This window comes from Petaurus breviceps, unplaced genomic scaffold, assembly GCF_028583685.1.
Source record: "Petaurus breviceps papuanus isolate PSGF00001 unplaced genomic scaffold, PetGlider_PUasm1.0 90822, whole genome shotgun sequence".
Taxonomy (NCBI): domain Eukaryota; kingdom Metazoa; phylum Chordata; class Mammalia; order Diprotodontia; family Petauridae; genus Petaurus; species Petaurus breviceps.
The window spans coordinates 5,177,284-5,190,366 of record NW_027187351.1 but is presented as its reverse complement, the minus strand read 5'-3'; the positions used below and the strand labels follow the sequence as shown (position 1 = coordinate 5,190,366).

At 39.1% G+C, this 13,083-nt stretch overlaps 1 protein-coding gene across 2 annotated transcripts in view; it reads left to right on the top strand.

The window, feature by feature from the left end:
* Nucleotides 1–13,083, top strand: part of CILK1 (ciliogenesis associated kinase 1) — a 97,047-nt gene that overhangs the window by 62,823 nt on the left and 21,141 nt on the right. For both annotated transcript variants that reach the window (XM_069070618.1, XM_069070617.1), the window contains 3 exons: nt 5,841–5,973; nt 7,017–7,188; nt 10,389–10,556. In XM_069070618.1, the coding sequence (XP_068926719.1) occupies nt 5,841–5,973; nt 7,017–7,188; nt 10,389–10,556 (473 nt within the window). The remainder of the gene's footprint in view (nt 1–5,840; nt 5,974–7,016; nt 7,189–10,388; nt 10,557–13,083) is intronic.

Sequence of the window (13,083 nt, the reverse complement as noted above, 5' to 3'; positions counted from 1 at the left end):
AACCAAACTATTACTGTCTGAATGTGGCCAGTGTAGTAGGCAAAGGCTCCAGAGTGTCAGTAAACAAAATCACCAAGGGGAAGAGTTGAGAACAGAAGCCCAGGGAATGTTTACATCTCAAAGATGGGGGAATGAGGAGGTCTCATCATGAAGAGACAAAGAAAGAATGTGCAGAGAGTTGAAGTAGCCACAGTAGTATGGTGTCATGGAGGACATGGCAGAGAATATCAAGCAGAAGAAGTGGTCATTCCTGTCTGAGTTTTCTAGAAAAACACCGAGGATGAGGATTGATAAAAGACTTTGGTATTTAGATACCTCAGCCTGATTAGTGACTGGTGAGGAAATAGCTCCAGTAGAACGTAGGAACAGATAGCAGGCAGCTGGGTGGCACAGTAGATAAATCCTGAGCCTAGAATCCGGAAGATCTAACTGAGTTCAAATCCAGCCTCAGACACTTACTAGCTGTGTGACTGTAGGCAAGTTACGGAACCTTGTTTGCCTCAGTTTCCCCATCTGTAAAATGAGCTAGACAAGGAAATGGCAAACTACTTCAGTATCTTTGCCAGGAAAACCCCAACTGGGGTAATGAAAAGTCAGACATGTCTGAAAAATGACTGAATAACAACAACAAAGGAGTGGATAACAGACTGAAGGGGTAGAAGAATAACTGGCTGGTGAAGAAGTATAGATAGTAAACATAGGTGGCTCACTAGAGGGCAAGAAATAGGAATGCACATTTATTAAACACCTACTATTTGCCAGACAATATTATTTCATTTGATGTTCACACCAATCCTGAAAGGTAGGTGCTGTTAGTATCCCCATTTTACAGGTGGGGAAACTAAGGCAGAGAAGTTAAGTGACTTGCCCAGAGTCATACAGCTGGTAAGTGTCTCAGACCAAATTTGAATTCGAGTATTCCTTACTCTAAGCTCAATATTCTGTGCCACCTAACTGCCTCTGAGTGGCAACAAAGTACTAGACTCATTCTGAAACACAGCTTGGAGAAGTGGACAGAACTCTGCACTTGGAATCTGGAGAGCCTCACTTTGAATCCTACTTCAGATATTTACTAGCTGTGTGATCCTGGGCAAGTCCCTTAACCTCTGTTTCTCTCAGTTTACACATCTGTGAGATGGGAGTGGTAACAGCATTGCTTCCTTAGAAGATTGTTGTGAGGCTCTTAAAGTGCTTTGCAAACCTGAAAACACCATGCAGATTTGAGCTATTATTACAAATGAGGAAATTGAGGCCAAGAAATGTCCTGTCTCAGGCCACCCAGGCAGAAATGGTATTGGTTTTTTTTTTCTGATTTATTTATTTATTTTTAGTTTTCAACATTCATTTCCACAAGATTTTGAGTTACAAATTTTTCCCCCTCTCTTTCCCCTACCCCCACCCCCAAATAGTGAGCATACTGAAAACCCCTTCACCCAATCTGTTCTCTCTTATATCCTCCCCCATCACCCCTTCCTAACTTTCTAGTAGGGCAAAATGGATTTCTATACCCCAGTGCCTGTATATCTTTTTTCCCATTTGCATGTAAAAAACAATTTTTTTTAACATTTGTTTTTATAAATTTGAGTTCCAAAGTCTTTCCCTTCTTCCCTCCTCACTCACCCTCACTGGGAAGACAACCAATTAAACATAGGTTGTACATGTGTAGTTATGCAAAATGTTTCCATAGTAGTTATATTGTGAAAGGCTAGCTATATTTCCCTCGATCCTATCTCACTCCCCACTTATTTATTCCATTTTCTACTTTGACCCTGTCCCTTTCAAAAGTACCATGTTTCCCCGATAATAAGACCTATCCCGAAAATAAGCCCTCCCCTTACTGTGTAAGATTCCTGTAAAATAAGCCCTCCCCCGAAAATAAGCCCTATTGAGATTGCTACTGAGCTACAGGCTACATTACGGTACCCTCTGTATGCACCATCCTCCCCCCCCCGTGAAACGCACGCTGCGCTCCGAGCTGCATCCAATCAGAGCTGCAGCAGTGAGCGCGTCATCCTGTTCTTCCTCAGTGATTTGCTTATTGAATAAAGGTACATTTTTTTGTTCACATCTACCTGTTTATTAAAATTGCTTTCAATGTTCATTAAAATAAGCCCTCCCCTGAAAATAAGCCCTCTGGTGTTTTTCTGTCCAAAAAAAATAATAAGACAGTATCTTATTATCGGGGAAACATGGTATTTACTTCTAACTAACCTTTCCCCCAATCTGCCCTCTCTTCTGTCATCCCCTCTCTTATTCCCTTGCCCCTGCTTTCTGGTACAGTAAGATACCCAATTGAATGTGTATGTTATTCCCTCCTTAAGTCATATTCATTGAGAGTAAGGTTGACCCATTCCCTTTCACCTGCCTGCTCTTCCCCTCCATTGTAACAGTGTTTTCTTGCCTCTTTTATATGAGATACTTTACCCTAATCTATCTCTCCCTTTATCCTTTTCCCAATATATTCTTCTGTCACCTCTTAATTATATTTTTTAGATATCATACTTTCATATTCAACTCATCCTGTGCCCTCTATGTAAACATGTACACACATATGCACACACTCACATATATATTTATACACATACATACCCTCCTATACATGCATATATATATATATATATGTATATATATTCCCTTCAACTATCCTCATATTGAGAAAAGTCTCATGAGTTACAATTATTGTTTTTCCTTGTAGGAATGTAAATAGTTCAACTCTATGATAAAGTTCCTTATGATTTCTTTTTCTTGTTTACCTTCTCATGCTTCTCTTGCTTCTTGTATTTGAAAGTCAAAGTTTCTGTTCAGCTCTGGTTTTTTTTATCAAGAATACCTGAAAGCCTGGGTGACTAGGTGGTGCAGTGAATAGAGCACTGGCCCTGGAGTCAGGAAGACCTGAGTGCAAATCCGGCCTCAGACACTTGACACACTTACTAGCTGTGTGACTTTGGGCAAGTCACTTAACCCCAACTGCCCTCCAAAAAAAGCAAAAAAAAAAAATACTTGAAAGTCCTCTATTTCATTGAATGACCATATTATCCCCTGAAGCATTATACTCAATTTTGCTGGGTAAGTGATTCTTGGTTTTAATCCTAGATTCTTTGACCTCTGGAATAGCATATTCCAAGCCCTTCGATCCCTTAATGTAGAAGCTGCTAGGTCTTGTGTTATCCTGATTGTGTTTCCACAATACTCAAATTGTTTCTTCCTGACTGCTTGCTGTATTTTCTCCTTGACCTGAGAACTCTGGAATTTGGCTATAATTTTCATAGGAGTTTTCTTTTGGGGATCTTTTTTAAGAGGCGATAGGTAAATTCTTTCAATTTCTATTTTGCCCTCTGGTTCTAGAGTATCAGCGCAATTTTCCTTGAGAATTTCTTGAAGGATGATTTCTAGGCTCTTTTTTTTGATCATGGATTTCAGGTAGTCCAATAATTTTAAAATTATCTCTCCTGGATCAGTGGTTTTTCCAGTGATATATTTCACATTGCCTTCTATTTTTTCATTTGTTTGGATCTGTTTTATAGTATCTTGATTTCTCATAATGTCATTAGCTTCCATTTACTCCAATCTAATTTTGAAGGAATTATTCTCTTCAGTAAGTTTTTTAAATTCCTTTTCCATCTCAGCAATTAGGTTTTTTAATGCATTCTTCTCCTCATTGGGTTTTTGGGCTTTTTTTGCCATTTGAATTAGTCCTTTTTTTTTTTTTAAAGCAATCGGGGTTAAGTAACTTGCTCAAGGTTACACGGCCAGTTATTTCTGGGTGTGGTGCTGAGTATCCGAGGCCGGGATTTGATCCAGGTCATCCCGACACTGGAGCCGGTGCTCTTACTCGCTGAGCCACCTGGCCGCCCCTAAGCAATTGGGGTTAAGTAACTTGCTCAAGGTTACACGGCCAGGTGTTTCTGGGTGGGTGCTAAGTGTCTGAGCCCGGGATTCGATCTCCAGGTCTTCTCAACACTGGAGCCGGTGCTCTTACTCGCTGTGCTACCTGGCCGCCCCTAGTCCATTTTTTAAGGTATTATTTTCTTCAGTATTTTTTGGGGTCTCCTTTAGCAGGCTGTTGACTCCATTTTCATAATTTTCTTGCATCATTCTCATTTCTCTTCCCAATTTTTCCTCCACTTCTCTTACTTGATTTTCAAAATCCTTCTTGAGCTCCTCCATAGCCTGTGATCAGTTCATATTTTTCTTGGCAGCTTTTGATGCAGGAGTTCTGACTTGATTGTCTTCCTCCCATTCCATGCTTTGATCCTTTTTGTCCCCAAAAAAGGACTCTATGGTCAGATTGCATTTCCTCTGCTTGCTCATGTTGCCAGTCAGTTACTTGAGTTTTGAGCTCTTTCTCATGGTAGAACTCTCTTTTTATAATGGAGAGAGCTTTGTCCCAAATTTCTGGGGTTTTTGCAGCTGCCGGAGCTATGAGGAGGGTGCCCTCTCTACAGCCCCCACAAGCTCTGGCTCACTGGCCACACACCCCAGGAACACCACCCAAAACTGTGATTCAGATCCAAGCAGATCAAAGAAAGAGAAATTACCCTCTGAATGGTCGCTTGGTCCCCCTACAGTCTGTAGTCCAGGAACTCTGGAAGCAGCCATGCTGCAGCAGCTGCAGCCTTCCATGACTTCTTGCCTCAGGGGCAGAGACTGGACCGTGCTCTTCCGTCCCCCTGTTTCCAACAGAGTTCCCCACTGACCTTCTACTTTGTATTTGGCATTTATGGGTTGAGAAGTCTGGAAACCACCACAGTTGCTGGTGATTCAATCTCCTGAAGTCTGTTCTGGCCACCACTGGTCGGGGCCGCCCTGGGGCTGGAACCGTGTCTCACAGGGGACTATGCTCGGTTCCCAGAGCGCTGTGATAGACCTTTCCTGTTGGCCTGTCAGGCTGCCTTCAGCAGGAGATTTGTTTCTCTCTGTCTCTTTGTGGCTTCTGTAGCTCTAAAGTTTGTTTGGAGTCATTGTTTTTACAGGTATGGGAAGTGGTTGGAGCTGGAGCCCACACCAAGTTTGTGTTTCTACTCCTTCATCTTGGCCCCTCCCCAATGGTATTCTTTGTGATTTTCCTCAATGTTTGCTTTACAATTTCAATCAAAGAAGATTTTAAAATGTGAAATATTATATATCTTATAAAAGTATATGTGAGAGTGTTACAAAAGCATTACAGGATAGACCACATCCTTAAATCCTCTCCTTTCATTAAGGACTGGCTAGGCTGTAGCCAGAAGAGAACAGGTATGCCATATTCATTGCTGGTCTATCTGCAAGAAGATTGACCTATCTTCTTGCAGAGAGATGGCTTTAGGTAGATGGCTTCCTTATAAGACAGTTTAAATCTCAAATTCCTGCCTGATTGACTTGGGGAGCATGGGCACAACCTACTCCTCCAGCCTAAGACTGTGTGCACATACCTAAAACAGGTGTTTTTCTTCCTTGCAAATAAAAGATGACAACAAGACTTGAATGATTTCAGTTTTTTAATTCATTTAGGGAAAATGAATGAAGTGTCTTCTTGCAGAATTCTAAAGAATACCCCACTGTCAGTGGGGTAATGCATATAGTGTTTGATGACATCCCAGATTTATATATTCAATATATAATGAAGCTTATGATTACTGTCAAGCATAAACTTGAAAATGCAATAAGACTTTTGGGACACAAATGCATGTATATATGTATGATGGGTGTGTTCATGGATATATGTGCATGTGTATCATGTGTATATATACATGGACATACATGTGTATACATATGCATGTGTGTGCACATACTGCAGAAGTTACACAGATGTGATATACTAATGTAAATTGCATGTGAATCATATTTTATTCTTCTTATAGGTTTCTTCCATAGAGATTTAAAACCCGAAAACCTCCTTTGCATGGGACCAGAACTTGTGAAAATAGCTGACTTTGGATTAGCCAGAGAAATCCGATCGAGACCACCATATACAGACTATGTGTCTACAAGATGGTGAATACTGCTTATTATCTTTCAAATACATAAAATTATTTTTCTTTAAATGAAGGACCATCACTGTAAGGATAACATTAAAGTTGTCATGCTGTAGTCACACTGCCATTTTAATTTAGAGAAATACATTGATTAGACATTATTACATTATGCAGAATACATAGTTCATGTTGTACATTTTCTGTGAAGGACACTTTTTTCTGGTTTATCTACATGTGTAAAGAATTTTTTTTAGATTAAAGCATTTTTGCCTGAAGGCACTTGAGTTGCAGAGATATTTGTCTAGAGTGATTATGCCATCAATCATATACTTTGCAGACCTGTCTGAAATAAATGCAAAGAAATTTTGAGGGATCACTTATAGCTCAAGGTAGCAGTGTGACCTGTAGCCCAGGATGCCCCCAAGACTCTAGACTCACATCTAAGTTTTATGAACCATGAAGGCTAGCTTCTCTTTTTAGCTCATTATACTCACTTGGAATTACTTGTAACCCATACAAGCACTTGGCATAGCAAATACATGGAGGGTATGGGACTACCTTTTTTACACCATGGAAAATTCAGAATATACGAAGGATTCACAGGATCTCATAAACAGATATAGAGAAATATATAGCATTGAAATAGCCCATAAGATACCCTGGAAGAAAACTGACCTTGAAATTTCTATTGAAGCAACTCTTTGACATTCTAGTAAGTCCCTTTCCCATGGGGCCCTACATAGTTCCCCAAAGACTTATAGTATCATCTGGTATTTTATACAAAACCTCATAAGAAAAATATCTTTCTTTAGTGTTTGTACTAATATGCTGATACTTAACACAGCCTGAACGATATCTCACATGATGCAATAAATTTGTCCAATTAGATTAGGGTCTTGTGCTTTTTCATTACTTCATCTCTAGGTGTAAACTGTGACAGGTCTTTCACACTTAAATTAAAAAATGAAATTTATAAACTCTTTCACTGGCATTAATCACATTATTTAATTGAAATTTCAATTAAAGAAAGTAATGAGTAGCAATGCGTTTCTGTTATTCCAGGTATCGAGCTCCAGAAGTTCTCCTGAGGTCTACCAACTACAGTTCTCCTATTGATGTCTGGGCAGTGGGATGCATTATGGCAGAAGTTTACACGCTACGGCCGCTCTTTCCAGGCGCCAGCGAAATTGATACAATATTCAAAATTTGCCAAGTGCTGGGAACACCAAAAAAGGTAATAAATAAGATGGGATCTAGGTCCATAGTTCAAAGTCTATGACTTCCTTGGGCCTCATCTCCTTAACTTTCTGTGTCATTAACACTGTTGGCCATCCCATCCTTCTTAAATTTTCCTCCTCTCTTTACTTCCATAGCTCTAATCTGGTCCTCCTTCCATGTCTCTGACCATTTTCCTACCTCTTTTACTTACTTTTCTTCCTCTGTTGCTCCTTACTTATGGATGCTCCCCAAACCTCAGTCTTCAGCCATCAAATAGTTTATCCCTTCTTAGAACCATGGTTTCAACTGTCCATTTTCTCCAGATGACTCCCGTGTCTTTCTCTGACTTATTTCCTTTCTATAGCACCATTTGCACATTTCCATTTAAAAGTCCTGCCCTCACTTCCAACTCAAGGAATTTAGACTAAACTTCATCTTTGTAGCCAAACCATGTCTTCTTCCTGATTTCTCTTCATCTAGCATAGCAGTTGTACCATATTTCTCCTTTTTGTTCAGGCTTAAATAAAGTCTAGGAGTCAAACATGACTTCACTCTTTTGTTTAACCTCCAAATCTAATAAGTCACCAGGTTTTAATAATGTCTCCAGAAAACATTATTTCTTTTTCTATAACCAATTTCATCCTAGTTCATCCAGACTTTCATCATTCTGTCATAATTACTACAATGATCTCCTAATTTATCTTTCAGACTTTAGGTAGTCAGGTGGCATGGTAGATACAGTACTAGACTTGGAATCAGGAAGACTTGAGTTCAGATCTGGTTTCAGACACTTCTTACCTATGTGACCCTGGGCAAATCACTTTTAACCTCTGTCTGCCTTAGTATCCTCAACTGTAAAATGAGGATAATAATAGCATTTACATCGTAGGGTTGTTATAAGCCTCAAATAAGATAATAACAGCAAAGGTTTTAGCAAAGTGTCTTGCATATAGTAGGGGCTTAATCAAGGCTTTTTCCTCTTCCCTTCTTCCTTTAATCTCTCTTTCCTCCAGTCTATCCTGCATACTCCCAGAATGCCTTCCTCTCTTTTCTATCTATCTGAACCTTATGTATCTTTTAAGACCCAATTCAAGTCCCATATTCTTCATGAAGCCTTCCCTCAATAACTTGGGTCATTTTGATTTCTGTTTCTTCCTAACTCTCATAGCCCTTATTTTCTGTAAAACACATTTGATCCTTCAGGACTTTGCTTTGCCATAAGTAATATTTTTCTTTCATATTGATATTTAATTTTTGAACTGTTATTTTCCGTGTGTATGTGTCTGTACTTCATCTCCCGATCTTATAACTAGATTATAAGGTCCTTAACTATGAGATTCTGTATTTTTCTTTTTGGTATTACCCCCCCCCCCGCTTCCCACAAGTGCCTAACTCAGTACTTTGCCCAAAGTGGATGCTTAGTTAGTATTTGCTAAATAAATGAATGAGAGCAAATGAACAATTACTAGATATTCACAAGCCCTCTGCTGTGATTTTCATATTGTTGTCTATATTCGACATTGCCAGGTGGTAAGATATACCTACCAGTAGTCTAAAAAGGTTCAGAAAGTGTCTGAGATCTTTGGCTACCCCGGGAAGTTTGTGTTGAGTTTGAGACCCAGGAAACTTTTACCTGCATCAGGGCAGGGGAGAAGCTCTCTGGACTTTCCTCATATGGAAGCCATGCTCAATCGTATAAAATGGTTCCAGTGTTTCCAAATTATTCTGGAGGTAGTCCTATTCATTCCATGCTACACTTCTTCTTCCTCTGCTCCCTGGTTGGTTAACCCAACTTGGGAGGAAGGAAAGGAGGCCTCAGTTCATAAATATAGGCTAGAGGTCATCAAAGCTGTACTGAATTCTAGGCATCCAGCAGAGTGTCCAGTATTCATATTTAGATTACTGAACAAACTTTTAAAAACAAACTGTTATGTGTCCAGCTAGCTGAGATAGCAGTGAGCTTTCAGCAGCTGTGAATAGATATAAAGCAGTAGCTTACTAGCAGGAGCTCTCAGAAAATACAGAAGAATGGGAAATAGGACAGGCAATTCTGGACCAGAGAGCTATGGAGGACGGTGGAATGTCTTTGTCACCTGCTTATATATCCTCTCATATTCTGGTCCTACTTCTCTAGTGCCCATAGAAATGTTTACTCATTGTTTATAAGGAATAATACGGTAGAATCATAGTCCTCCAAATGTTTTCTGTGATGCTCCAAGACAAATCATGTCACCCAACCCATAATAGCTCTATATAATGAAGGACTGATACACTGTTCTCTAGATCCTCCAATTATCTGGTGGGGCTGAGTTTGGAGTTAAAGATTCAGGTTCAAATCTCAGCTTTACCATTTACTCCTTTGGCAAATCACAAAACTTCTCTAAAAGTCAGCATTGTCCTTAATAAAAAGAGAGGATTCAGACCAGATGGCATTCAGGGGCCCTTCCAGTTAGACATCCCTGAAAATGTCATATTCTCCATTGTAAAATGTAGTTCCTTGTGAACAGGGATTGTTTTCTGGCTTCCCAAGCTCCTAACACAATCCCTGGTACCTATTATGTGCTTTAAAAATGTTTATTGAATTTAATCAAATCTATATAAATTGAATTGAATTGTATTGCTAGAGCCTGAGTAGACTTTAAGATTGGTGCTTGCCCTATTCTGTTGCTAACAATCACTCAGCAAATATTTATTAAGCACCTATTATGTTCCAGACCTTAAAGTGCTATTTAAATCCTAGCTATTATTAATTTTCAGGAACCATCTTTCTTGAGAAAGAAATGAAAAGAAAAGGTAATGTCCTTTATAATCTTGTTACCCATGGGTCCTTATCTAATTCTCTATCAAGGCTAGGTAGGAGCTTCTGTCTAAAATTGTGGGCATATATAGAATGTGTGATCCTTCAGGAACTGATATTTTTATTTCATATTGATATTCAATCTCTCTGTCTCTCTGTCTCTGTCTCTGTCTCTCTGTCTCTCTGTCTCTCTCTCTCTCTCTCTCTCTCTCTCTCTCTCTCTCTCTCTCTCTGTCTCTGTCTCTCTCTCTGTCTGTCTGTCTCTCTCTCTGTCTCTGTCTATCTGTCTCTCTCTCTCTGTCTCTCTCTCTCTGTCTCTCTCTGTCTCTGTCTCTCTCTGTCTCTCTCTCTCTGTCTCTCTCTCTCTCTCTGTCTCTCTCTCTTTCATCAGCTTAATAAGATTTTCTTTTTCCTTTCAGAATGACTGGCCTGAAGGATACCAACTTTCTAGTTCCATGAACTTCCGTTGGCCTCAGTGCATCCCTAATAATTTAAAGACCCTGATTCCAAATGCCAGCAGTGAGGCAATTCAGCTCATGAGAGACATGTTGCAATGGGATCCCAAAAAGCGACCAACAGCTAGTCAGGTTTTCCTTCATATTCCATTACTCAATGCTTTTCTCATGACATATTTCATCATTGATGTGGAGGGATTTTTCTTCTTGTTTTAATATTTTTTGTCCAGACCTGTAATTTCATTACCATAATCATGGGGGTGGGAGGGAGGGGAAACCCTTTCCACTCCATATGGAAATTATCTCCTTTGATTGAGAATGTGACTGACTCGTACTCTTTGAGAGTTTGACTGAGGCAACGAAGGGTTAAGCATGTTGTCTATTGCTTACCCAGCTATTATATGTCAGAATCAGGACTTGACTCCTGCCTCCAAGGTTGACTCTGTCTTCTACACAATGATGCATTTTAACAGAAGGAGTAATTTTCACAAATCTAATTAGAATCGCTCTTATTGGTGCTTTGAATGGAAGTTGTATTGAATCCTATATCTGCTCATAGGTGAAATATGGTCATTTAAATTATGTAAGTTTACAGTGATTATAGGGAGGGTTTTTTTTAATGTACGAGATAAAAAAATACTGCAGTTGCTCATAAATAGAGGTATATTATATGATATGTTGTCATATATTAAATAATAATAATGTAAAAAGATTTTATTTTTATCTTTGGAGAATATTATATAGTATCTCTTCACTTCTGAAAGTCAGAATTTCTTGATGTTTTGTCTTTTGTAATAAAATAAAACCTAAAAGCAATAGTTCTAGATTTAGGATAACTGCTGGACCCTAACTCTATGAAGATTCCCTGAGATTTTTAGATATTTAAAATTCTAAAGATAATAATAATTGTTTCATTTATTAAGTGTATAATGTTGGTTTTATTGGCTTAAACTGACCTAAGCAAGTGAACACACAAATACATGTGCTTATTCTTCCTAGAAAGAAATATCTGTTTATTTTTTTTGCTATAAATATAATTTTATTTGTATAGAGACCATAAATATAATTTTATTGGTACAGAGAACTTCTGATGAGGAAATTCCCACTAACGATGCAAGGCAGTCCCTGTTCTACAGTTAGTAATTCATTAAACACTCCACCATATGCCAGATACTGTGTTAAACTCAAAGAGTACAGAAAGAGGACTACAATGTAAAAGTCTAGAATTTGAGAGATGGCCCTAAGGTCCCTCCCAACTTTAAATCAATGATCCTTTCAATACGGAGCTATCTAAAAGAAACCATTTTGGGGAGCAGAGAAGAGTGACCAGGACGGTAAATACTGTGAAGATCATGCCACATGAGTATCAATTAACGAAATGGTGGACATTTATCCTGCAGAAGGAGACCAAGATGCTTTGTGGTAGCTGTCTCTTGGTATTTGAAGGGATGAAAAGAAAGGAGAAAGACGGAGGAATTAAAGTTGTTTGGATTGATCTGGAAAGGAAGAATTTAGGATCAATGGGTAGAAGTTGCAAGAAGAGAGATTGCAGCTAGGTAATCAGGGGCAAAAACTTCTTTAAAATATGAGCAATCCTGAAAAACATTGGGATGTTTTCTGGGGATAGTGGGTTTCCACTCCCTGGAGATGTTTGAGTAAAAGTTAGGTGAGCACTTACCAGATGTGTTATAGATTCTTATCCAGATAGAGATTTGATTTCCTGGCTTCTGAAGGACCTTCGAATTCCAATGTGTTGTGATTTTGATTTTGTATATTAATTTCCCAAGGATTCTCAGTGACCAAAATGTCATTGTATTACTTCTCTCTTAGAGGCTCTGAGCTGAAAAGTGTATTTCCATGATGTTTATTTAGCAGTCCACATCTTTAGAAAGCTCCAGGATCATTTCATCGTACAGTAGGATTGTGGTTTTTTTTTTTCCCACTAACACAAAATGTGGAAACAAGCTCAAAAGACTCATGACATATTTATGACACAACATAAGATAAAAGAACACACAAAAATCATTAATGAAAGAAGAATTTGAGTTTAAAAGTATAGTCTCAATTCAGTCTGCTTTTCAATAATAACATCAATAATTGTAGATTATTGACAATGATGGGATTCTTGGGCCCCAGTCCTAAGATCATGTTTCTGGAAGCCTCCCAATTTCTCAGTAGGCCCCTGCCCTGTTTTCTCTTGTTTCAGGACACATTTTCTTATCAGAATAGACATAGGGGTACCTGGACCGATGATTCTTGTCCCTGGCTGGCCCAAGGACTCTCCCTCACACCAGATCCCCAAGGTCCATGTGGGCCTCAGACAATTCCCTCAATGTCTGGTTGTTAAGAGTTATCTCTGTACACTCACTGCATTTTCCCATCCATAGATCATAGGCACCTGCTCCCAAAAGATATTGTACCCTTAGATTACCTAACTAGAATTCTTGGCATCCTTTCACTGTCCCTTTTCCCTATAAGCCCCAGCACCATCCTCACTCTCTCACAGGTTCCCTAAGGCCTGCTTTTGCTAAAGTATTACAATAAATTTTTTGCCACTTGACTAAGAGAAGGCTTGACTGTGTGAATTCATTCCATACAATTCCACCTTGGCATTCTCAGGGGTCTCAGCACCCCTAAACCATTTCAGCACCCCAAACCT